Source organism: Cynocephalus volans, chromosome 8, assembly GCF_027409185.1.
Source record: "Cynocephalus volans isolate mCynVol1 chromosome 8, mCynVol1.pri, whole genome shotgun sequence".
Taxonomy (NCBI): domain Eukaryota; kingdom Metazoa; phylum Chordata; class Mammalia; order Dermoptera; family Cynocephalidae; genus Cynocephalus; species Cynocephalus volans.
Window position 1 is genome coordinate 53,298,792 of NC_084467.1, and position 27,735 is coordinate 53,326,526.

The 27,735-nt window shown below is 34.4% G+C and overlaps 1 protein-coding gene across 5 annotated transcripts in view; it reads right to left on the reverse strand.

Moving 5' to 3' along the window:
* The window catches only part of DOCK7 (dedicator of cytokinesis 7), a 204,200-nt gene that overhangs the window by 45,565 nt on the left and 130,900 nt on the right, over positions 1-27,735 (reverse strand). For all 5 annotated transcript variants that reach the window (XM_063106104.1, XM_063106103.1, XM_063106102.1 and 2 more), the window contains 7 exons: positions 27,532-27,686; positions 13,664-13,846; positions 13,425-13,560; positions 10,551-10,647; positions 8,127-8,223; positions 5,260-5,394; positions 2,035-2,187 (listed from right to left, as the gene is read on the reverse strand). In XM_063106104.1, coding sequence (XP_062962174.1) covers positions 2,035-2,187; positions 5,260-5,394; positions 8,127-8,223; positions 10,551-10,647; positions 13,425-13,560; positions 13,664-13,846; positions 27,532-27,686 — 956 coding nt within the window. The remainder of the gene's footprint in view (positions 1-2,034; positions 2,188-5,259; positions 5,395-8,126; positions 8,224-10,550; positions 10,648-13,424; positions 13,561-13,663; positions 13,847-27,531; positions 27,687-27,735) is intronic.

The window sequence follows — 27,735 nt, forward strand, 5'->3', positions numbered from 1 at the left end:
TTTATTTAAAGCTGCTACTTGTGCAGCAAAAGAAAACAATTAAAAATTAATTTCTTATAAATCATTTTTAGTGAACTTTTAACTTTTGTTTGATATAAGACAACAAGTTTTAACTAGCTGCTAGATATTCATTCAGATATTGTTGACATTTTTTTTCTTTTCAACAATTGATATTGATTAATGATGGGTTGAATAACTTTTGTAGAATTAAATAATAAATTATAATGAAGTTAAAATTTTTTTTCAAAGCCCAAGTCACACACAAAAGAATTTAGAATTGAACATAAACAATAGCTACAAGACAGCTACTGGAAGCTAACCTCTTCTCACACAACTCTGAGATCAAGCAATTAATTAAAAGTCCCCCCATCACAGCCATGTATTCTCCATCATTTTGTAACATCAGTTTTGCATACATTTTGTTCTTTGTTTATATTCCATGTACTTAATGTCAATGCTGCTCATGTGATACCCAATAAAACAAATGAAGAGTTAAGTACTAAGGAATGAGATGTTGTGGGGCAGTATTCATCTTAGTAGAACCACAAACTGTTGTAATACCTAAGATTTTTTTTGCATCCCCTTCAAGAACCCATTTTCACTCCCTTGATTGCAATACTGCTCCCACTGAGAACGTATGATCTAAGGAAATAGAGGACTGGAGATATTGCAGAATAACTAATGTAACCATTGCAGCAAATATATAAACTTTGTTAAATATAATAAACAATACACTCAAAAAATAAGGTGAACTGACTATAGAGTGTAAGATGAAAACAATCAACACAAATTTTTTTTAAAGAAGAGGTGGGGGAAGTCTTAAAATAATACAATAGAATTCTAGGACATGTCTAATCTGATAACAAACAGGAAAAGGTTTAATTCAAATTAGAGATCAAATCATAGAGCGAAATTCAGCTCTATATTGTATATGAGAGGCACACCTAAAACAAAGTGAAAATTAAAAAGTAGGCAAAGGTAACTGAAGCAAATTCAAATAAAAAAAGCAGAGGTCAAGATCTTATATACCAGAGGGAATTCAGGCCAAGGAAAGAAAAGTCTTAAATAAAACCAAGATGGGTTCTTTTCAGTTCAAAAGAAGAATAATTCATAAGATGATATTATAGTGTGAACATCAATACACTAAATAAGAGCTAAAGGAGAAACAGACAAACACATGTATAGGCTTTAATTCACCTCCATCAGTCTACCAAGTGATTGAAAAATAAACATGAATATAGAAAAACAGAATAATGTAAGGCATATTTGTTTGGCAAATGTTTAACTCAATATTCTGTAAACAGAAATACTCCTCCTTTTAAGTGCTTGTAGAACATTCATAAAAACTGTATATATTTGGACACATAAATACATACTCCCACAATACATAAAGGGAGAAATAGTATATACATTGTATAATCGCAATGCAATAGAACTAAAAATTAACACCAAACTTTGAAACAAAAAGGCCTGTCTAATCTTCAGCTTAAAAAGAAAATGCAAATTAAAATTACAAAATTACTGTATATCAGAACAATGAGGTACCAAAAGCAGTGCTTAAGGAAAAGCTATGGCCTTAAATACATACATGAGTAAAAAGAAAAAAATTAAATATCTGACTCAAAAAGTTAAGAAAAAAAAAACACATGGATATAGTAGCTAACAAAAAACTTAAATAAAAACATGGAATTTTTCAAAGGCTGTGACATAGAATTGAAATATCAAGCCAAGACATTTGCACCTTTAGTTTTCTGTATTACTTTCTTTTACCTAGGGATAATAATTAAAATTTAAAATTGTTAATGTACATTTATATTCTAAATCTGTACTACAATATATGCATTTGTTTAGTATAGGAAGCAAAACTGGACTTTTAGACTACTGTAAGATATCCATAGAATAAGAAATATCAAAACAGTATAAAATTAGACTCAAAATATACAGAAAACTCCATGCTCCCTAAAAACCTATTTAATAGCTATTTGCAGAAGTTATATTTCATAATCCAGAACATTTTCATAGTAAAATACTTACATTCCCAATCTCAAAGTTTTGTCTCATTAGTAGGTAAAGGGATGCGCTAGCATGTGACCGAATTGTACTAATGCTACTGCTACAGTGTCGAAGAAGACGGAGGCATAAATCAGCACACTGCTCTGTTTCCTCTTCAAACAAGAGTTCAGGGAACTGTAAAAAAAAGCAAAAACAAAAACAAACAAACAAACCAAAAAACCACTACCAACACTGAATTTATACAGTAAAAGTTCCAGTGATATGTTAATATAGACTGAAATGAAGATCTGTTATTATAGCACAGAAATTAAAAGAATGTGATGGGACAGTATTACCTAATGGTTAATAGTATGGACCATACAGTCAGTCAGACTGGGTTTGAATACTGATTATGCCACTTACTAGCTAGTAGTGTAACCTTGGACAAGTTTTCTTATCCATAAAATAGGCCTAACACTAATATCTACACAGGATTGTTGTGAGAGTTCGATCAGATAATGTGTATAAAACACTTATTATAGTAAGCAACATACAAGAATTCTTTAATATGTTTTTATTATTAGAAAATAGCATATAAGTTATTTTCACTGGTTAAATTTTATCAACATCTCTGCATTCCATCTTCTAGGATGACTAAGATGAAATGACTACTTCCAAACTTTAAGAATATACTTCCCTGATGACTAGTGATGTTGAGCATTTTTTCATGTACCTGTTGGCCATTTGTATGTATGTCTTCCTCTGAAAAATATCTATTCATCTCTTTTGCCCATTTTTTAATTGGATTATTTGATTTTTACTGCGAAGTTGTTTGAGTTCCTTGTATATTCTGGATATTAATCCCTTGTCAGATGTATAGATTACAAATATTTTCTCCCATTCTATAGGCTGTCTTCACTCAGCTGATTGTTTTCTTTGCTGCGCAGAAGCTTTTTAGTTTGATATAACCCCATTAGTTTATTTTTTCTTTCATTGCTTGTGCTTTTGGGGTCTTATTCATAAAGTCTTTGCCCAGTCTTTTTTTTTTTTTAATCTACCTGCAGAAATTCTGGTTTTATTTATTTATTTATTTATTTTCATTGGTTATACATATTCATGGGGCAAGAGCTAACCATCAACACCTGTGTCCAAGATGTGGTGAGCAAAGCAATACTATCAGCATGCCCACCACCTCAAATTGCAATTATTCCCCATGTCCCCCACTCAACTTCTCCTCAATGCAACTCTCCCTCTAACCCCTCCCTCACACCTGCCCCAGCAACCCTAGGTCTGTTCTCTCTCCACAAGTTCAGCACACTGCTGTGGTCTTTGTTTGCTTCTTTCCTTCTCTCTTAGCTCCCACTTATAGTGAGGACATTCAGTATTTTTCCCTCTGTGCCAGGCTTATTTCACTTTAACACGATTTTCTCCAAACTCATCCATGTTGCTTCAAATGGCAGAATTTCATTCCTATTTATGATTGAGTAGTATTCCATTGTATATACATACCACATTTTCCTTATCCAATTATCTGTTGATGGACATTTTGGTTGGTTCCATATCTTGTCTGCTGTAAATAGAGCTTCAATGAACACGGAAGTGCATGTACCCCCCTTCAATGTTCCTTTGGTTATATACACAGAAGTGAGATTGCTTAATCACATGGTAGATCTATCCATAGTTGTACAGTATATCTATCTGCAGTTGATATATGTGGGTACTTATAGCTAACTGATCTTCAACAAAGGCACCAAGAATATACATGGTGGAAAGGACAGCTTCTTCAGTAAACAGTGTTGGGAAAACTAGATGTCCATATGTAGAAGAATGAAACTAGACCCATACCTTTCACTATATACCAAAATCAACTCAAAATGGATTAAAGACTTAAGTACAAGACCTGAAACTATAAATAAAACTCCTAGAAGAAAACAGGAGAACTGCTTCAGGATACAGGACGGGGCAAAGAAAGGGTACTGGAAAAAATGCTCAACATCACTAATCATCAGGGAAATGCAAATCAAAACCACAATGAGATCTCATCACACCCCAGTTAGACTGGCTATTATGAAAAAGATTGAGAATAACAAATGCTGGCGAGGATGTGGAGAAAAGGGAACTCTTTTACACTGTTGGTGGGACTGTAAATTAGTAAAGGCATTATGGAAAACACTATGGAGGTTTCTTAAACACCTACAGGTAGAACTACCATATGACCCAGCAATGCCACTTCTGGGTATATATACAAAGGAATGGGAATCATCATGTCAACTGGATAACTGCACTCTCAGCTCTATTTACAATAGCTAAGAGCTGGAACCAACCTAAATGTTCATCAACAGATAACTGGATAAGGAAAGAATGGTATATATACATGATGGAATACTACTCAGCCATGAAAAAGAATGAAATTCTGTCATTCATAGTAATATGGATGAGCATGAAGAAAATTATGTTAAGTTGAAATAAGTCAGGCACAGAAAGAGAAATACTACATTCTCTTTGTGGTAAGTGGAAAGGAAGTAAGGAAGGAAGGGAAGGAGGGAGCGACCACAATAAAACGTTGAACTTTCAGAAGGAGAGAACAGACCTATACTTACTAGAGGTGGGAAAGGGGGAGGCAGAGAGGGTTAAGGAGTAACTGGGTAAGGGATGCAAAGAATAATTACCATTTGTAATGGTGAACATGCTAATAATATTGATCTGATCATCATATACCATACACAAATACTGATAGTCAACTCTGTACCCCATAAATATGCATAATCAATTATGTTTCAACTCAAAAATCAAATTTTAAAAAATGTAGAAAAAAATTTTAAGAATATACATATTTCTGGGGGAAAACAAACATTGGAAATAAATATTTACAGCAGTTGAACAAACAGAAATATCTTCTTTTTCATTCACCAGAGAATAAATTAATTTCAATGGGTTGAATTGCTTTTACATTGAATTCTTGATAAATTGAGTTAAAAAGAAACAGATAGAATAAGATGAAGAGAAAACAGTGAAGATTAGCTATTAATTTCAGGCCCTTCTTCACATCAAAATTCTCTCTCTTAAACCAGAAAGTTATTAAAGGAGATCCAAATAAATGAGAAATTCCACAATGTGGGCAGTAGCAGAGAGCCAAAAAAGAATCAAGGGTCTTAGATTATTATGTAAATTTTATCTACACATATTAACCAATGAATGTGTCAAATTATCTTAGACATTAATGAAGAAAGCAAAGTCTGACAATATTGCAAGTACAAAATAACCTACCTTTGAAACAAGGGCTCTCTGTGTAGCAAAACAGTGTTGCAGATAAACCGCACTTTGGTTGCAAGCCATGCTGTGTAGTAGCACTTTTAGCACCCCACCAAGGATGCTCTCTTTGGATTCTGTTACAGAAACTGTCTGCAATTTAAAAATAAGTAGGTAAAATAGAGATGTGCCTGCAGTTTGGTTGGGGAGGTAACATATGTATAAGCAAACACACACACTTTTAAAAGATAAAAAAATAATCTTTGTGGATTCATATTATCTTTTGATTCTATCTTTCCATGAACTTTCTGAGGTACCTTTGTATAAGATCTAGGAGTATTTCAAACAGAAGGAGCTGAGCAGGATTGCCCTAGTGGAGGCTCTCTGTGGTGGCTCAGCCCCTGTGACAAGTCTCTGCCTGGGCTATCATATATCCTTTGAAATCTGGGTGGAGGCTGCCATGCCTCCATAGCTCTTGCATTATGTGAGCCTAGAGACTTAACACCACGTGGGCCTCACCAAGGCTTATAGCTCTATTTTCCCCAGCAAAGGGTCTGGCCCCACCTGAGGCCGTTTTGGCCACAGCTGGGGCAGCTGAGGAGCACTGTGCTGCAATACAGGGAGTGGAGAGCTGAGGCATCCCTGGGCAGTGAGTCTGTAGAGGGTGTCTGGGAACCATTCTGCCATCCCAGGCCTCTGAACCTGTGATGGAAGGGGCAGCTTCAAAGATCTCTGAAATGGCTTTGGAGTCTTTCTTCCATTCTTTTGATACATAGCACATGGATCCCTTTTATCAGTGCTAATTTCTTTAGCAACTAATCAAACAGAAGCAACCATGCACTCTTCCATACACCCCTTATTGCTCCTTACATGGGCAGGCTGGGAAGGTCTGCTTCCCATTTGATTACAAAGTTCCTCTTCAAATCATTTTTTTCCCTCTCACAGTGTAATGTAAGCTGTTAAAGGTAGCTATGCAACAGCCTGAATACTATGATACTTGGATATTTCTTCCACCAAATATTTTAATTCATTGCTCTAAGTTCTACATTCCATAAAGCCCTCAGGAATGAATGCAATTCAGCCAAATTCTTTGCTGATCTATAATGAGGATGGCATTTACTCCAGTTCCTGATAACTTGTTCCTTATTTCTATCTGAGACTTCATCAGAATGGCCTTCAGTGTCCATATTTCTATCAGAATTAAATAATCTCTGAGAAGTTCCAAACTTTCCCTATTCTCTTTGTCTTCTTCTGAACCATCATAGAACCTAGGTGTTTTATAGCCTGCTCCTCTGAATCCTTCCAGCCTCTGACCATTACCCAATTCCAAAGCTGTTTCCACATTTTCAGTTATTCATTATGAGCAACACCCCATTTCACAGTACCAACCGTCTGTCTCAGGCAGGTTTCTGTTGCTTATAACAGAATACATGAAACTGGGCAATTTATAAAGAAACAAAATTTATTTCTTACAGTTTTGGAGGCTAGGAAGTCCAAGGTTGAGGGGGTACATCTGGTGAAGGCCTTCTTGCTGGTGGAGACTCTCTGCAGAGTCTCAAGGTGGTACAGGGCATCACAGGGTAAGAGAACTGAGCATGCTAACATGCTCTCTTCCTCTCCTTATAAAGCCACCAGTCTGCTCCTATGATAACTCATTAATCCATTAATTCATGAATTAATTAATGGATTAATCCGTTCATGAGGGCTATGCCTAATCACCTCTTAAACATGTCTAATCACCTCATAAAGGTCACTACCTTTCAAATACCATAGTCACGCTTCACACATTTTTAATACCATTACAATGGGAATTAAGTGTCAACATGAGATTTGGAGGGGCTATTCAAACCACAGCAGTATCTTTGACTTACTGTTTCTTTTGATTCTCTTTGTAACAGTAGTTAGACCTACTCCAATTAAAAGAGTACCAAAATATAAAGAGACTTCGAAGACTGAAAAGTTTTCCATCTTTTTCTTCAGGCAATCAAGAAATACTAAATGTTTTACATTTTTAAAATAATAATCATGGTAATGAATGATAAAATATTTTATGAAGAATAATCTCATGGAAAAGTACAGAATGGATTAGAATGGGAAGAATAAAAAGTGAGCATCATGAAGCAGGTGGCCATTGTAATAGTTTTAAAATAAGAACCTGACAAAGAATGATGGTAATAGAAAAGGAAGGAAATGAATAAGTGAGAGATGTATTTACTAAAACAACTGAGAGATCTTGGTAATTCATTTAAATTTGGATTCTCCCACTTACTTGCTGTGTGATCATGGGCAATTATTAAACATTTCTGTACCTGAGTATTCTCATCCATGAGATGGGGATATTGATAGTTTCAACTGCATGATTTCTTATAAGGATAAATGAGTTAATGTTTGTAAAGTTCCCAGGATGATGTCCAACACAGGAAACACTTAATAATTGAAAGTTCTCACTATTGTTACTAATAAAACAATACTGCTACTGTTAGGACCAAATAAGATAATTATATATAAAGAACCTAAACACTGTTGTCATACGCAGAAGATACTGAATATAACTGGTGTATCTTTATGTAGCTATGGCTATACATGCATGTTGAATATGGTATGATGGCAGAATATCCAACTACAAATACTCAGTGGACATTTGGAGATGCAAGAGTAGGCCTTGAAGGGGAGAGACGAAGAGGTATAGATTTTATAATCATCCTCAATGAATAAACATTTGAAGCTGTGGAACAGATATAATTATAGTTAGAGAATCACAGAATGCTTGAAACTAAACTTTTAGGAACTATTTATATGTAAATATAGTTATGTGGCTCAATAAATACTTTTCCCCAACCCCAATTTACCAAATCTGTATTTTAAATTCCTCTTTGTGTTCTTACCTGGACAACAATCTCTAATGTATCCAAAATGATTAGATTTGCTTCAGTAGCCAGGTTTCCATCAATCAGTGCTTCATGTTCAATCTCTGCTCTTGATCTAATACGCAATATTATAAGAAATTATATTTATCATTAAAAGCCACGATTCAAGAAAGACTTAAGGACACATAGAAATAAAAAACTTGAAATCATTTTCAATATTAGCCTGAATAAAAAATTACAAGAGAATTTTTAAAAGGCAATATTTTACATATTAAAAAATGTTTTATTTTGCTCTACATTTTGTTGGCCATGCCAATATGCATCTTCCCACCCCATTACAGAAGCACAATACCACTAAGTGTTAATGTTTAGTTTTTGTTTTACTCTGAGTGGTACTGACACTAGGTGGTGCTATGTGGGCTTATATTTAGGACTGCTTCATGTAATGAAACATTCAAATATTTAGTATTCATTTTATCATTTCAAGGATTTTCAATGTATTTATTCAGGATAAAAGTACTTATCTTTTCTAAGGTTTTTATCTAATTGCCCCCCAATTTTTGATATAAATATGCTCAGAAGGTAATTTAATTCTTCAGTGAGACTCGATAGAATTATTCATTAGAAACAAAATAATATAAAAAAAAACTATGTGAGGTAATGGATATGTTAATTACTTGATTGTGGTAATCATTTCACAATTGTACACATATATCAAAACATCACACTGTATACTGCAAATGTAAACAATATTTGTCAATTATAACTCAATAAAGCTGAAAAAATCAGAAAATAAAGAAAAAGAAACAATTTCTGGCTTACTTGAATACTAATATTTATGAAAGTATCATTTAATGAAAATAAAAAATTTAAAAATAACTACACATGACTTGTAGGTAAAGATGACATTTTTGTTTCAGCAGTAATAGATACATAGAAACTATATGAGGGTAATTTTAAAAGTTCACGGAAAAATTCATATCATCTTTCAACTCTGTTTTTCTATGAACTTTTTGAAGTATCCCTGTATGTTATATTTCGAAGTATTCCTGTATGTTGTATCCAAATATACAACATAAGTTGCTGTTTTGTCTATTTGGATATAACATAAGTCAAGGTGAAAATACAAAGACATATCAAATGCTAACTTTCCTAAGTTCTTAAATCTCCAAATCTCTGATTCTTTATTACCACCGCTAAAGATAATACTTCATGAATTTACATTTTACAAATCAAATTTAAGAATAAAATAGAACATAGTTAACAGAATTAAATTGGAAAAGACAATATTTAATTTTCAAATTTAAAATTTCCGGGGAGATTTTACAAAGAAACATAAAAATACTGAGACGGTTTAAACAAAAAGAATCAAGAAAACACCAAAAGACTTTCTAAGCGAAAAGAACATGTTATACAAATTAAAAAATAAAATAATATACTATAGTATAGTACCCAGATGTTTTGTGATTTCTAAAAAATACATGGAAAAACAATCAGAGAAACAGACTCGGACAGAGAGAAGAAGAAAGCATACATGCAAAGCTTAGGAATTTTAGCATACTTATATTACATTCAGTATCTGATAATTCCAAACCATATAGATATGGTTCTGAGACCGCTCTTTCTATACTTGCTCTCACAGGGCCTCCTTTCCTGTGTTTTATGATTTCACTGTTTGTGAGAAAATATTTCCAGAAGTTTATTTGTGAGAATCTGCTGAGGCTTGGACTGAAAATGGTTCTCAGACAGGGTGACCAACCATCCTGGTTTGCCTTAAAACAGGACTGAGGGGAATTCTTGGGATGTGAGACAATCAGTGCTAAAAAGTGGGAGAAGCTAGGCAAACCTGAATGAATCAATCACCTTATTCTCAAAGTTTTTTTGGCCAAACTACTTGAGGGCTACCTTTGTAATTATAAATTCTGAAGAGAAAAATTTTAGCTCCTCCATTCAATGCCAAGTTTCAAGCCAAATAAGTTTACCTGTGGTCACCTAGGCAGTGAGAAGAGTAGACACAAGTTAAGTAATTTGTAGTTGTTTTTGGCAGTGGGGGTCAGTAAACATACCTAGTTTGGTTTTGTGCTAGAAACAGAACACCTGTATTGTGTTTTGCCTTTCTTCAATTATAGTCTAAGCTCCAAGAGGGCAAATATTAATTTTCTAATTCTTTGTAATACATGAAATATTTAGTTCAGTGTGATACCTAAAATATGTTCAGAAAATAGTTGCTGAATGCATTTTCCAAGAGAATTTCTTGGAAGAAATAGGGTTTAAAATATATAATATTTTGCCTTACTACAGCACATGAAAAATTCTTCCCCAAATAATTTTTAATTTAAAATTTTAAAATTAAACATATTTAGTCTAAAACTAAATTAATCATTTTCCTCTTGCATTTGAAATCCAACAAGCCCATAGGTAATATAAAATAGGTTATATTACTTGTCAAGCTTCTCTGTGTTTTGACGCCAGTGAGTCATATCCTTTCTCCACCTCAGATTTTCTTGACTTCCAAAGGCACTTCCAGATGGGCTTCTCTCTTTCAAATTTCAAAACCAATTTTAAAATGTTATTTTTGGACCACATATTTATCTTATTTGCAAATATACAAGAAATACTTTACAACATTAATTTTGTACACAGCCGTTTTATCCTCAGTATAAGAAAAAACACCTGACAATGATGATTTTTATTAAAAATTTTCACAGTAGTTACAGAAGAAATATATTCATTACCTTAAATATTTTTTGGAAAAAAACCCACCCTTTTAAATAAGTAAATGTTCTAACAGTGGTTCCCTTAAAATCTTAATGATGGCCCTGCATGATTTGATGCTATTTCTGACCCCACACTACAGTTAAGCTGTTCTCTTTGCTATTCCCTATCGGTATATATAGTCTCACTACATATGCTCCTGATTTAGGACCTGTGCATGATTGTTCCTTTTACCTGATTGTTCTTCCACAAATTTTCACTGGCCAGTCATTCACCACCTCCTCAGAAATGCCTTCCCCCACTCTCCAACACTTCTTTTTCTCTTAATTAACTTTGTTCCTTTCCATAGCACTTATTACCACAAGAATATAAGCTACTTAAGAACAGAAATAACGTCTGTTTTGTCCAGCACTTTATGTCCAGGCTGACAAGTGTCTGGCTCAATAAGTTTTTGTTTAATAAATAAACAAAATAGGAAGAAAGTAATTATGGTCTACGTAAGGCAGGACAAGAAGAAGAAGAGGGCTTTCCCTCAAGAAGTTTCTAGGTTTAAAGGTAGATTGAATAGGACTGGCTTGTTTCAGGGGCAGCAGCAACAGAATTGACTGATACAAATCCATCAGAAGTACAGAAGGCATTGAGAATTGTGCAGAAATATGCAAATATACATTTAAATAATGGAATCAGTCATGATTTCAAGCTTTCAACTAGAAAACTAAAACTCCTTTTTGAAAAACATAAGGCTAAATTGGTTGAGAAGATGGAATAATGAAAGTAAAAATTCAGAATTCGAACAGAAACTTTAAAAATAGTGAGAAACAAATATCATTTGGTCTACAGTAAAAGACAAGTCTGTATACTACTTTTTTTCCCTTCCCTTCTCTTTCTTTCCTTCTTTCTTTCCTCGTTTTTATTTTGAAGCTCTATCTTTAAAAAATTTTTGTGAAAGACATGCCTATATTAAGATATTTAGCAAAATAAATACCTGTGATTATTTACATTTCTATCACTTACTTTTCTTTTTCATAAAATTCTCTCTCCTCCTTAGTTAAGAATGTCTATTATTAGGTGACCTAACAATATGTCCTTCAATGTCCAAATGTAAATAAGAACTATAAAGACTTAAGCTTTCTAAGACAAGATTCAGTTCTTACATTCAAACAATGATATAGCTATCCTGAGGCCACAGGTTTAAAAAAATAAACATATTGTTACAACTTCCATTCTCTCCAAAAATACCCCTTAGAAAGAGCTGTCATATAAAACAAAAAAACACTGAGTTAGAAGTCAAAAGATTCTGGTTTTGTCACCTGGTTTATGATCTTAGACAAGTTATTTACTTCTTTGAGTTTTACTTTCTTAATCTAAAAGATGAGTATAATTTTTCATTAGGTTTTGGTAATAATTAGTGACCTAAGTAAAAGTTAATTTTCATACCTTTTTAGAGGGTTTTTGCACATAATTAATGAGTTAAAAGAAAACCAAAAGGCACATTGTGAACTGTACATAACCAAAGTGGAAAACCAGTGCTCTATTAATTCTTTCAAAGGCAAAGACTGTGTCTTATTCATTAATACTCCGGACACACATGACATATAAAAGATAGTTAAATAGATAATCACTGTGCTAATGGCCTGTCAGAAGACAATAATTAAAAAATATTTGTTCACACATATATTCAAAGTTTAAGTCAACAAATATACATTGTTCTGTTAGCATGTGTCATATACACAGATGATTAAGCCATGCCTTTGACATTAAGGAACTCTTAGAAACAATATTATTTGTATATCACTTTAGAATTTACAAAATGTTTACACATACCTGGTCACTACAAAGAAAATTAGTTACACTACCTTCCAAATTCTCAAAACAATCACAAGTGGATGAGAAAAAGGAAGGCGGGGAGTTTAAGTGACTTGGCCAATGGGTATATTGCTAATTGGTAGCAGACCTGTGATTAGAAACAGGCCTCAAATACTACTAAACTGTTTTCTCTCTCTGATATTTGAGTTTGATAGGGAATATTTTGCCTTAGATACAGGGTACATTAATTCAAATTAATGTACAAATTAGGATGCTTTCAAGAGTAAAAAGGGATGCCACACAGAATGATCCCTAAAGTAAACTATGAACTCTAGGTGATGATGTGTCAATATTGGTTCATCAATAGTAACAAATGTGCCACTCTGGTGGGGGATACTGATAACAAGGAGAAGCTATGCAAGTGTGGGGGCAAGGGGTCTATGGGAAATCTCCGTACCTTTGGCTCAATTTTGCCGTGAGCCTATAACTGCTCTATACAAAAAAGTCTATTTGAAAAAAGGGTGGGGGGATGCTATTAACAACAACATAAGGGCAATAGGCATAAACTGAGACTATCCAGAATAAACCAGAAAGTATGTTCACACTCCTTAAATCAGAATTGTAACTTGTATTCCTGCAGAGAAACAGTTATTCAAATTAATTCACAGTTACATTTAAAATGCTTTTTAAAAAGTGCAGGAACATCATTAAAGACTTGCAACAATGATCTTACGATATGTAATTCAAGGAAACTGAAAAAATCCTCACCAGAAGGAGAAGATACTGTGTACGTACCAAGCTGTCCTCGGCTTCGGCGCACCATTTCTTGCCTAGCACCTATGCTCCCAAGAATAGCTTCTTCAAGCTTTGCTCTCATGTCTTTTGATTTCTTAAAGGTCAAACTATTCATTCTTTCAAACACTTTTTTTCCCTAAAATTTAAACATTAGAAAAGAGGCACTGAGGAAATTTTCTTCTTCCTTTTCTGTATTATATTCCTTTCTTGTTCTTTGCAATGATACAATAATCACTTACTTTGTACTCAAAGCAAGATACACAGAGATAAAGCAGATCTAATAGCCGGTTTAGCTGGAGGACTGAAAGATCTGTAAACCACTTTTGTAGAACTGTTTCATCTGCATTCTTGAGAACCCAGAGTAGACAAATCAAAAGGCTCCTACTTGATTCTGCTGAAAAGGTAGTATGTTGCCTGCCACTCTGAAAATAAAAAGCGGTAGAATAAGACAGATTGATCAATTACTATTTTTGTTTTCTGGTTGTCAAATGTTTTCTTCTAAAAGCAATAAAATAAAAATTCCTTAAAAATAAGATATTAAAAAAGAATTATTTGATTTGGATAATGCTTGTATAAAACAGTCATATAGAACCTTAGAGTTAAGGGCCTGAAGTTTAATGAAACCTTTCCTGGCAAGAGAAGTTTGTTTTAATCTATGGCAAGGCTGCCAGCAGAGAATAAATAAACATTCACAAAAAACAGAAAGGGCAAAACTGTAAGGTTCTACTATTAAAAACTAAGATATATCTATCATAGGATATCAGATATGATGAAAAGAAAAGAAAAAAGCAACTGACACAGTAAATAAGACTGGGGTAAGAATAGAATCTGCATGAGTATATAGTATGTGAAACAATAATGCTAAAAATAAGAATTTGTTTACAGTACCATTTATTGGATATTTACTCTTTTCCAATCATCACACAAAGCACTTACATACATTATTTGATTTAGTCCAACAATATTGCCAAGTAGGTTGTATCATAACAATTTTACAGAAAAGAACACAGGATGACAATAACAATGATGATGACAAAAAATAAAATTGGAAATGTGCTAGATACTATGCTAAGCACTTTTTCATATTTAACTCTTGCGACAATCTTATGAGATGATATTAACTATTACTATTTACAGTTTTCAGGTAAGGAAACTGAAAACTAGAGATTAAGTGATTTGTCCTAAATCACATACTAAGAGAAAAGGTAAAGCCAGGATTTTAGTCCCGTCTAACCAGACTCCAAAGCCTATACTCTTCATCCTTACACTACATTCTAGTATTTGGTTGATAAATATACTAAATAATAATGAGAAAGCAGTGGAGGGGATGTTGAGAGGAAAAATATAGGAAAGCTGAATATACTTAACTGTGGAGGTCATCATCTCAATTACCTCCCCAGTCTTCTCTCTATCATGGATGATGATAACGATAGCAGCTAAGCTAACACTTACATAATGTTTACTCTGTGCTAGGCACTGTGCTAAATACTTTATGCCTGTATATCAAAGAAATAAATATTATTACTCATCCCATCTTACAGATGAGAAAATTGAGCCACCGTAAGTACTGTGTAGCAAAGGGTTGGAACTAGGATTTAAATAGAGAAAGTGTGGCTCCAGAGACCAAGCTCTTGCACACTATTTTTACTGCCACTCATGGACGCATGCACATATAAGTGAATTCACCTACATAAACTTGCTTGACCACTATGCTATATTGTCTCTGACCTAGACACAAATAACTTTGACCCTCACCCTCAAATCCACAATCTTTCTCATAAGGAAAATGCTCCTTTATTTTAAAACATATGCATAAATATGAGGGTACTTCAAAAAGTTTGTGGAAAAATATAATTAAAATATAACATGAAGCTCAAATACAGACTGAACTTTAAAGTACCTATGTTTTAGAAATACAACTGAAAAAGTAATCTTAACTTGAGAAACAGGCATATACCGACATCTCTTATACTCCCACATAAATTGCCAATAACACAGTGACACATTTTGAAGACAGTCAGACAAACATAAAAAAGACCCAGTAAAGCAAAGATGTCAGTTTTTCTCCAGATTGTTCTATAGGATCAATGCAATTCTAATCAAAGTCCCAGTCGGTTTTCTCTGGAAGTCTGACAAATTTATTTTTAAAATTTAATGGGGGAAAAGCAAAAGAAAAGAAAAGATCCATGAATAGCCAAGACATTCTTAAAAAAGAATCAGGTGGGACAGCGAGGGGTAGAGGAGACAAATTTGCTCTACCCAATGATATCAACACTTACTTAAAAGTGTAATGATCAAGACAATTTGATTTTGTCATATGTATAGACAAATAATCTAATGGAATAGAATAGAGAGCACAAAAAATGTCCTATATATATATCTGAAAATTGGATCTATGACAGAGTTGGCACTGTGGGTCATTGATGAAAAGATAAATTGTTTAATAAAGTGGATTCCCACCTTGCACCATTATACAAAAAATAAATTTCAGACAAAGAAAGAACTTAAAGGCAAAATTTTTAAAACTTTTAGAAAGAAATATAAGAAAATATATATATGATCTTAGGGGTAAGATATAATATTTTAAATACAACATAAAAAGCATAGACCATAAACCACAAAAAAGACGGTCACATTTGTCTTTACTAAAATTAGGAATGTCTGTTCATTCAAATAAATAAATTGAAAAGGCACAGCATAAATTATTAGAAATTTGCCACATATAATACCACCCTGAGAGTAGTAACTAGAACAGCCTTTCTTAACCAGGGTTCCATGGGAGAATTAAGCCCTAAAAAAGTGATTTAAGAGACTGTTTTCCCTACTCCCCCAAAGATGGCACATAGAAAGCTAGTACCAATGTAAAATGTTTAGAGAGAAGTTAATTTATCACCTACAATAACTGCCTTAGGTCATTAGTTCTTAATTTTCTGGTTGAGAAGGGATGATCTCTAGAAAATAGAAGGAATTCTTCATAACACTACTACCAGAAGTGAGGAAGAGGTCCCAGAGTTCTGCATCTACCAGTAAAGATTCTTACCTCTTCCTCCACATTGCAACACTACAGCTCCACAAGTACTATTTGTCTTCAGACCATCAGGATTAATCTCACTATGTTCTTTATCCCAGTTTGTATCTATTGCCTTACCAAGCCCAACCTTCAGAAGGCTTCATTCATGTTTTACACTCTGATCACCATATAGCTCTATATATTCTCTTTTCTGACCTCACTTGCCACCTCTGCTCCATCTCCTGAAATTCTTCCACTGTGGCTTCTGGAACACAGGGTCAGCCATCAACAAAACTGCCTATATATTCACCACTTTCTCTGAACATTCCTTTCATCCTGCTCTAACTGAAAATCATGTTCACATATTAACTAATGTGAAAATAAAGATACTGATTAATGTTACACTGGATAATTTAAGAAAGCATACTTTAATTTCTAATGTAATCACAAAATGAACAAAAACAGAAAGTATAATTTCCAAACAAGTAGGGAGAAAAAGTGGAACAGTGAAAAAGTGGAATGAGGAAAAAAAATACAAAAGAAGTCAATAAATGTTGGCTGGCTGGTTAGCTCAGTTGGTTAGAGTATGGTGCTATAATACCAAGGTTAAGGGTTTGACCCCTGTACTAGCCAGCTGCCCCCCCAAAAAAGTCAATACATGAGACAAAAAGAAACACTTAATGAGTGAAACAATATAAAGTAAAAAATAAAATATTATGTACCTTAAATTTATTATACTAAACGTAAATGGATTAAAAGGGCCAACCCCGTGGCATGCTCGGGAGAGTGCAGCGCTGGGAGCGCAATGGCTCTCCGGCCGCGGGTTTGGATCCTATATAGGGATGGCCGGTGCGCTCACTGGCTGAGCACGGTGCGGGCGGCACCAAGCAAAGGGTTGCGATCCCCTTACCGGTCACAAAAAAAAAAAAAAACACTTCAGTGAAAGGGAAAGATTAACAGACCAGATTTTTTAAAATACAAGACAAAACTCAACTACATGCTGTTTATACAAGACCTATCTAAAATATGAAAATACAAAAATGTTGAAAGTAAAAGTATGGAAAGTCACGCCATACATATACCAGGCAAAGAGAAACCTAGATTAGCTGTACTAATAAAAAGAAAGCATTATAGTTCATGTTGATAAAAGGTACAATCCACAAAAAAGTATATAACAACTTTTAATTCTTAAATACTTCATCATCAGGCCTCACAAGAAACAAAACCTGACAGAATGACAAGGAGACATCACAAAATCACAATTTTAATGGGATAACAGAATAAGCAGACAGAACTCAGCAATGACCAAGATGATTTAAACAACAGAAGTAATGGACGTTATAGAACACTGTAACTAATAATTAAAGAATATTCATTATTTTTTAATACATTAGATATTTACAAAATACAGTGACCATATACTAGTCCAAAAAACCAGTTGCCACAAATGTAACAAACTGAGATAATACAGAATTAAGTTTTCTGATCATGCAATTAGGGCAAAATCACAAAGAAAAGAATAACTAGAAATTTTCATGGTTGGAAATTTAAAAACAAAAACAACTTCTTAAATAGCCCACAGGTCTGAAAAGAAATCATAATGAACTTCAGAGATGTTTTGAACTGAATAATGAAAATGCTATGTATGAACTGTGGCATTTGTCTAACACGATAATTTTTTTTAAAGCATAGGCTTAAAATACAAATCAAAGAAAAAAGGATGAAACTTAGTGAATTAAGCATCTCAAGAATTTGAATGTTTATTATTTAGTGTAGAAATAATAAGAAAATAGAAGACAGTGAATAATAAACATTCAAAAGTAAGGCTCAACAGTGCCGCCAAATTGGATCTTGAAAAGACTAAAGAGGTATTTCAAATTTCTAAAGAGACTGATTGAGTCAAGAAAAGATAAACAAATTTTTTAAAAAGCCAGTCACAGAAATGAAAAAGTTTGTGTCTACTACAAATGACATAGACATTAAAAAGATCATACAAGATATTTAGAGCAACTTTATATGGCAAGAAATTTGAACAAATTCTACTATAATAAAATTTATAAAATCCAGTGTAAGAAAAAATAGAAAACTTGAACAGTCTTATAGACATTGAAAAAATTAAATCAATAATTTTAAAGCTCACCCCTCCCCACCAAAATAATAAACCTCCAGGAACTAATGGCATCACCCACAAGTTCTCCAAATATTCTAGGAAGAAATAATTTCAGTCTTAAACACCTACATGCAGAGAACAGAATAAAAGAAGAAACTCCCTAGCTCATTTTAGCTCATTGGCTAGCCTAATCTTGATTCCAAAGCCTGAAATAAAAACATATGAGAAAGATAATTACAGGCAATCTTACTTCTGAATGTTAACACACAAATGCTAAACAAAACACTAGCAAACCAAATCTATCAATATGCAATCATGAAAAAGTTGGGTTTAATTCAGGATTTCAAGTTTGGTTTAACACTAGAAAATAAATTTAAACCAGCACATTAAAAGATTAAAAAGCAAAATAATATGACCATCTCAATGACTACAGAAAAAGCATTTGATAAAATTAAACAACTATTCATGGTTAAAAAACAAAACTCTTAGTAAACTAGGAACAGAAAAGGACTTCCATAACATAACAGAAGGTATATTTTAAAAAATAATTTACAGGAGGCAGGGCAAGATGGCAGACTAGAGGTGCCTGGGACATGTTCCTCCCACAGAAAAGACCAGAGCAACTAACAGAAAGCTAAATATTGACGGGAACCTCTGTGGGAAAGCATAGGCGCAACAAGAGACTGGTAAGATCCCTGTAGAGCACGAAAGCCCAGGATAGCAGCATAGAGAGAAGAGAGAGGCACATGGTCTCAGCCACCATGTCTTCACCACTGGGACTGGCACAGAAGAAATTTTCCTATACAGTGAAAAGTAGGCAGAGGACCCACAACAACCCCCACAAGCAGAACCCTGCAGTTCCTTTTGCAGAAGGATTCCATAGCCCTTGCAAGCCCAGAGCAAAGTGTGAGGAGCTGCCTAGACTACATACAGTGCATTGCTCTAGAACAGGAATACATACTGTGCACTCCCCACCCTCAAGACCCAGCCAATGCAGTATTGCACCATCTTGGAACCAGAGCTGCTGCAGGAGCACGCCCTGCCCTGAGGCCAGCATCCATATTGCTTCCCAAGTAAGGCTTCAACATCCCAACCCACTCACAGGGCTACAATGCCCTGTTCCCGGCAGCTTGAAGCCTGGGCCCACAGCTGCTGTGACTCTAGTCCTGCAGTGTGGGAAGCTAACTCCATGCCTGCTAAACTGACACACACGCAAGTCCTTGTCTGATCCAGAGATCAGACAGACTGACCCACCTCTGGCAGATGGCCCCCTTTCCTCCCTTCCCACACTCTGCCAAGCTAGCTGAGTTTTGTGTGCCTGAGCCCCCAACCCAGAAAAATAGCTCAGAGGTCTCTACCCTAATAAATAAGTCTTTGGGCCAGTGGAAATAAAGTGCTTCCAAGCCCTCCTGAAGGAAGACCCTGAGTGGTTTTGTCCTCAACTGTCCTGCCTAGTGGCCTTGCCCACTGCCTGAGAGGCGGCTGCCTGGGTCCCCTCTCTGCAGCCCCACCTTGAAGCCTCTTTCACGGCCCAAGAAGCAACTGGCTGGGTCCTCTCTCAGCAGGCTCACTTCCTGCAAATGTAGGCTTACTACATGCAAATACATATGTATACTTCAGTTTGTGGAAAAAACTGAATTAAAAGATAATAAGGGGCCGAGCCCGTGGCGCACTCAGGAGAGTACGGTGCTGGGAGCGCAGCGACGCTCCCGCCGCGGGTTCCGATCCTATATAGGAATGGCCGGTGCACTCACTGGCTGAGTGCCGGTCACGAAAAAGACAGACAGGAAAAAAAAAAAAAAAAGATAATAAGAATCCTTCCATGATCTTTTTGAAGACCTTTCATATATTTAAGAATGAAATGTTGAAAGCTTTACCTTTAAAACTGCCAACTATCACTTCTATTGTGTGTAGGAAAAAAAACTTATAGATGTGTTATTAGTGTAGCAATTCTACTAAAATAAAAATCGTTGCACAAAAATCAATTCTATTTCCATATAAAAGCAATCAACAGTTAGAAAATAGAATTTTTTTATTTTTTTATTTATTTTTATTTTTATTTTTTTTTTAATTTTATTTTGTCGATATACATTGTAGCTGATTATTGCTCCCCATCACCAAAACCTCCCTCCCTTCTCCCTCCCCCCCTCCCCCCCAACAATGTCCTTTCTGTTTGCTTGTCGTATCAACTTCAAGTAGTTGTGGTTGTTATATCTTCTCCCCCCCCCCATTTGTGTGTGTGTGTGTGTGTGTGTGTCTGAATTTATATATTAATTTTTAGCTCCCACCAATAAGTGAGAACATGTGGTATTTCTCTTTCTGTGCCTGACTTGTTTCACTTAATATAATTCTCTCAAGGTCCATCCATGTTGTTGCAAATGGCAGTATTTCATTCGTTTTTATAGCTGAGTAGTATTCCATTGTGTAGATGTACCACATTTTCCGTATCCACTCATCTGATGATGGGCATTTGGGCTGGTTCCAACTCTTGGCTATTGTAAAGAGTGCTGCGATGAACATTGGGGAACAGGTATACCTTCGACTTGATGATTTCCATTCCTCTGGGTATATTCCCAACAGTGGGATGGCTGGGTCGTATGGTAGATCTATTTGCAATTGTTTAAGGAACCTCCATACCATTTTCCATAGAGGCTGCCCATTTTGCAGTCCCACCAACAATGTATGAGAGTTCCTTTTTCTCCGCAGCCTCGCCAGCATTTATCGTTCATAGTCTTTTGGATTTTAGCCATCCTAACTGAGGTTAGATGGTATCTCAATGTGGTTTTGATTTGCATTTCCCGGATGCTGAGTGATGTTGAGCATTTTTTCATATGTCTGTTGGCCATTTGTATATCTTCCTTAGAGAAATGCCTACTTAGCTCTTTTGCCCATTTTTTAATTGGGTTGCTTGTTTTCTTCTTGTAAAGTTGTTTGAGTTCCTTATATATTCTAGATATTAATCCTTTGTCAGATGTATATTTTGCAAATATTTTCTCCCACTCTGTTGGTTGTCTTTTAACTCTTTTAATTGTTTCTTTTGCTGTGCAGAAGCTTTTTAGTTTCATATAATCCCATTTGTTTATTTTTCCTTTGGTTGCCCGTGCTTTTGGGGTCGTATTCATGAAGTCTGTGCCCAGTCCTATTTCCTGAAGTGTTTCTCCTATGTTTTCTTTAAGAAGTTTTATTGTCTCAGGGTGTATATTTAAATCCTTAATCCATTTTGAGTTGATTTTAGTATACGGTGAGAGGTATGGATCTAGTTTCATTCTCCTGCATATCGATATCCAGTTATCCCAGCACCACTTGCTGAAGAGGCAGTCCCTTCCCCAGTGAATAGGCTTGGTGCCTTTGTCAAAGATCAGATGGCAGTAAGTGTGTGGGTTGATTTCTGGATTCTCTATTCTATTCCATTGGTCAGTGTGTCTGTTTTTATGCCAGTACCATACTGTTTTGGTTATTATAGCTTTGTAGTATAGCTTAAAGTCAGGTAGTGTTATGCCTCCAGCTTTATTTTTTTTGCTGAGCATTGCTTTAGCTATTCGTGGTCTTTTATTGTTCCATATAAATGTCTGAATAGTTTTTTCCATTTCTGAGAAAAATGTCTTTGGAATTTTGATGGGGATTGCGTTGAATTTGTATATCACTTTGGGTAGTATGGACATTTTCACTATGTTGATTCTTCCAATCCAAGAGCATGGAATATCTTTCCATCTTCTTGTATCCTCTCTAATTTCTCTCAGCAGTGGTTTGTAGTTCTCATTATAGAGATTTTTCACCTCCTTGGTTAACTCAATTCCTAAGTATTTTATTTTTTTGGTGGCTATTATAAATGGGCAGGCTTTCTTGATTTCTCCTTCTGCATGTTCACTATTGGAGAAAAGAAATGCTACTGATTTTTGTGTGTTGATTTTGTATCCTGCTACTGTGCTGAAATCATTTATCAATTCCAACAGTTTTTTTGTAGAGGTTTTAGGCTGTTCGATATATAGGATCATGTCATCTGCAAACAGGGACAGTTTGACTTCATCTTTTCCAATCTGGATGCCCTTTATTTCCTTCTCTTCTCTGATTGCTCTGGCTAGTACTTCCAACACTATGTTGAATAGGAGTGGTGAGAGTGGGCATCCTTGTCTAGTTCCTGTTCTTAAAGGAAAAGCTTTCAGCTTTTCCCCATTCAGGATGATATTGGCTGTGGGTTTGGCATATATGGCTTTAATTATGTTGAGATACTTTCCCTCTATACCTAACTTATAGAGGGTCTTTGTCATGAATGAGTGCTGAACTTTATCAAATGCTTTTTCAGTATCTATAGAGATGATCATATGGTCCTTGTGTTTGAGTTTATTAATATGGTGTATCACATTTATTGATTTGCGTATGTTGAACCAACCTTGCATCCCTGGGATGAATCCCACTTGATCATGATGAATAATTTTTCGTATGTGTTGCTGTATTCTGTTTGCTAGTATTTTAGTGAGGATTTTTGCATCTATATTCATCAAGGATATCGGCCTGTAGTTTTCTTTTTTGGTTATATCTTTACCTGGTTTTGGTATCAGGATGATGTTTGCTTCATAGAATGAGTTTGGGAGATTTGCATCCGTTTCAATCTTTTGGAATAGTTTGTAAAGAATCGGTGTCAATTCCTCTTTGAATGTTTGGTAAAATTCTGCTGTGAATCCATCTGGTCCTGGGCTTTTCTTTGTTGGGAGCCTTCTGATAACAGCTTCAATCTCCTTTATTGTTATTGGTCTGTTCAAATTTTCTACGTCTTCACGGTTCAGTTTTGGGAGCTTGTGTGTGTCCAGAAATTTATCCATTTCCTCCAGATTTTCAAATTTGTTGGCGTATAGTTGTTTATAGTAGTCTCGAATGATTCCTTGTATTTCAGATGAATCAGTTGTAATATCGCCTTTTTCATTTCTAATTTTTGTTATTTGAGTCTTCTCTCTTCTTTTTTTGTAAGCCATGCTAATGGTTTGTCTATTTTATTTATCTTTTCAAAAAACCAACTTTTTGATTCGTTGATCTTTTGAATTGTTTTTTGGTTTTCAATTTCATTCAGTTCTGCTCTGATCTTAATGATTTCTTTCCGTCTGCTAACTTTAGGTTTGGATTGTTCTTGTTTTTCTAGTTCTTTAAGGTGAAGTGTTAGGTTGTTCACTTGCCATCTTTCTATTCTTCTGAAGTGAGCATTTAATGCAATAAATTTTCCCCTCAATACTGCTTTTGCAGTATCCCACAGAAAATAGAATTTTTTTAAAAGATGCTATTTGTAAGAGCATTAAAAAAATATTAAGGCCCAATAATAAATCTACAAAAAATGTACTAGACCTCTTTGGTAGAAACTATAAACATTTACATATTCATTAACATTAAAGGTGGCCTAAACAATGGAGAGATCTATTGCATTCCAAAATTCAGAGATTCAATAGTGTAAGAATATCAATTTTCCCCACAACTGATCCATAATTTAATATAATCTCAACCAAAATTGCAACAGGTTCATTGGTTTTTGTTGGTTTTATTCATTTTGTAACTGTACAAACTCATTTTAAAATCTGTGTAAAAATACAGAGGGCCAAGAATTAGCCAAGAAATTTTTCTTAAATGTGTAAGGACTTTCCCTACATGATAGACCATACAGAGGAAGTACTTTGGAGCAGTAGGCATTTCTCTTTTAATAAACGGCATTGAGATAATTTGGTATAATATGAAAAATAAATGAATGAGTAAACCTGGACCCTCAAATTACACTGTACGTACAAAAATCAATTCCAGACAGATTTCAGGACAAATGTAAAAGGAGAAAAAAATTTTTAAAATAACACAGAAATGTTTTTAAACTCCTTCAAAATGTTAAAATAGGAAAAAATTTCTTGAAAAAGATACAGAAAATGCTAACTGTAAAGAAAAGACTGACAAATTAAAGTATTTTAAAATTAGACATTTTGATCAGCAAATTCACCATTTTGGTGAATTCACCAAATTCACCAAGTGTGCAAAAAAGTAAGCCACAGAGAAGAAATATTTAAGTCACTTATAATTGACAATAGACTCGATCTGGAACATATAAACTCCTACAAATAATTTATACAAAGGAAGACAAACCAATGGAAAACAGGCAAAAAAACTCCAGACACTTCCAAATGGCCAATATACATATGAAAAAGTGTGCATCCTCATAAGCCATAGGGAAACTGAAAGCTAAAATGAGATATAATTAGAAATTACCAGATTGGCAAAGTTTAAAAATTCTGATAATTCTAAGTACTGATGAACATGTGAAGGAATAAAAACTAATATTGTAGGTGTAACTATAAATTGAGACAAGCCCCCTGGAAAACACTTGGACATTATCTGGTATAGATGAAGATATGCATACGAGTGGTCTTCAAAAAGTTCATGGAAAGACTGTATTATCTTTTAATTCTATTTTCCATGAACTTTTTGAAGTACAATCATATTCTATCACCCAACAAATTCCACTCCTAGAAAATGCCCTAAATAAATGTAATACATGCATATAGGATACATATAAAGGAAAGTCTATAGGACTGCTATTTGTAATAACCAACGATCAGAAACCACTCCCAGATCTATCAATACAATGGGTAAACAAATTGATTTATACTCATAACAGAATATGTTACAGAAATAAAAATCTGTGAATTGTAGCAACATTTTATAATATGGACAAATATTAAAAACATAATGTAAAACTAAACTATGTACTGTGCTATTTTATGTAAGGGACTTTAGAATCCACGGATTTCGGTATGTGCAGGAGGTCCTGGAACCAATCTTCTGTGAACATGGAGGGATGACTGCATAGTATTTAGGGATGCAAACTTACATGGTAAAACTATAAGCAAAATTACACAATTAGGGCTGGCCAGTTAGCTCAGTTGGTTAGAGCATGGTGCTGATAACACCAAGGTCCAGGGTTGGATCCTTATACTGGCCAGCTACCAAAACAAAACAAAACAAAAACTTAAGCAATTACTTCATTAGTCAGGATAGTGGGTAGCTGTAGTTGGGATTTCAGGAGGGCAACCAATGTTCTTTTTTGTCCTGAGTAGTAACCATAAAGTTTTTTTTTGTTTTAATGTTTCGAAAACAAAACTTGCTCATTTATGTTTCATGTACTTTTTCATACGTAGCATGTTTCATATATGAAAAGTTTTAAAAATAACAAGATCAGTAAAATTGAGAATAATGGTCAATCTGAGGGAAGAGAGGGATTGAATTGAGGAGGGCAGACTGGGAACTTCAAATGTATTTGCAATGCTTAATTTCTTAAGCTGGGCAGTGGGTATACTGCTGTTTTTTCTATCATTATACTTTGTACATACATACATTTTTAATTCTTTTGTATGTATAATCTTACCAAAAATACAAGTGATAAAAAAATTAATAAATTGGAATTCATCAAATTAAAACTTCTGCACTTCAATTGACACTGTTAAGAAAGTGAAAAGATACCATAGAAAGGGACAAAATATTGGCAAATCACATATATAAGAGATTTATGTTTAGAATACATAAAGAGCTCTTTCAATTCAATAACTAGGAGATGAATAACACAATTTAAAAATGGCAAAGGATTTGAATAGACTTTTCATCAAAGAAGATCCACAAAAGATGTGCCAATAAGCACACGAAAAGATAACCAAAGTTCACTAGATCCTAAGAGAAATGCAAATCTAGACCACAATGAGATACCAGTTCATACCCACTAAAGGTGGCTATAATCAAAAAGGCAGATATAACAAGTGTTAATGAAGATTTGGAGAACAGGAACTCTTATTCATTGCTAGTGAGAATGAGAAGTGGTGCAGCCACGTTGAAAAAAAAAGTTTGGAAGTTTCTCAAAACGTTAAACATAGAGATACCATATGACCCATCAAATCTACTCTTAGGTATCTACCTAAGAGAAATGAAAACATATGTACACACAAACACTTGTATACAAATGTTCATGACAGCATTATTCCTAACAGCCAAAAAGCAGAAATCATCCAAATGTTCATCAAATGGATAAACAAAATTTCAGTATATCAATACAATGAAATACTATTTGGCAATAAAAAAGGAAAGAAGTACTGATACATGCTACAACATGGATGAACCTCAAAAATACACTTAGTGAAAGAAGTCAGACACAAAAGATCACATAGTGTACAGCTCTATGTATATGAAAAGTCTAGAATAGGCAAATCTATACAAATATAGAAAGATTAGTCATTGTCTAGTGCTGTAGTTGGAAAGAAATGGAGAGTGACTGTTAATAGGCATAAGGGTTCTTCTCAGGGTGCTGTAAATGTTCTAAAATTAGCTTGTGGTGATGGTTGCACAACTCTGAAAATACACTAAAAATCATTAAACCACACACTTAGGTAAATTTTTTGATATGTAAATAGTATAAAGCTGTAAAAAGTTGTCATGTATGGCTGCTTCCACAAAGATTACTTTATTTCTGAAAGAAAGTCATTTAAAACTTTTAGAACTTGGTCCTGCTTTAACTGGCAGTTTGCTTCCTCCCTGCCCCTACCTAGGTCCTTCCCTCTTTAAGGGAGGGAAAGAATAGGGGCATAATAAATATCAACTTTTTTTAAACACGGAAAAAGTATAAATATTCACAGATTTAGAAAATATTCTCAATTGCTACACAACTGAATATTTCTTAGGGTGGATTGAGAATAAAATGGATTAGAAAATAAAGAAAATGATCTATGTATATAGCAATTTTCAAAATTCTAACAACAGAATACAGGGCTTTATCCCATAAACCTAGAGGTAATGGTTTTTAAAACAACTTTGTACAAGATAGGCTTTATTCTGGGAACTTTAATGTTTTTATAAAGTAAATAAAACTTGGAGCACTTTTGCAACAGCTAAGACAATAATAATCTCAGTTATTTAGGGCACATCCTTGTAAATATTTGTCTTTCCGTAAAGATATTCTGGAGGAGGATTGTTTTTACCGTTGACGTGAGGAGGAAACTGCCAGGCCGTGTTAGCTGAGGGACTGATGTTCCTGCAATTGCCATGGCAACTGTCTGGCTTATCATGCTTCCACTCTCACTGTCATAATCATCAGTAGCTATACAAATTGGTCTTCCTCGTTGATTGTGAGTTTCTGAAGAAAAAACAAAACAAAAGAAACCCCCAAAACAACAACAGATATT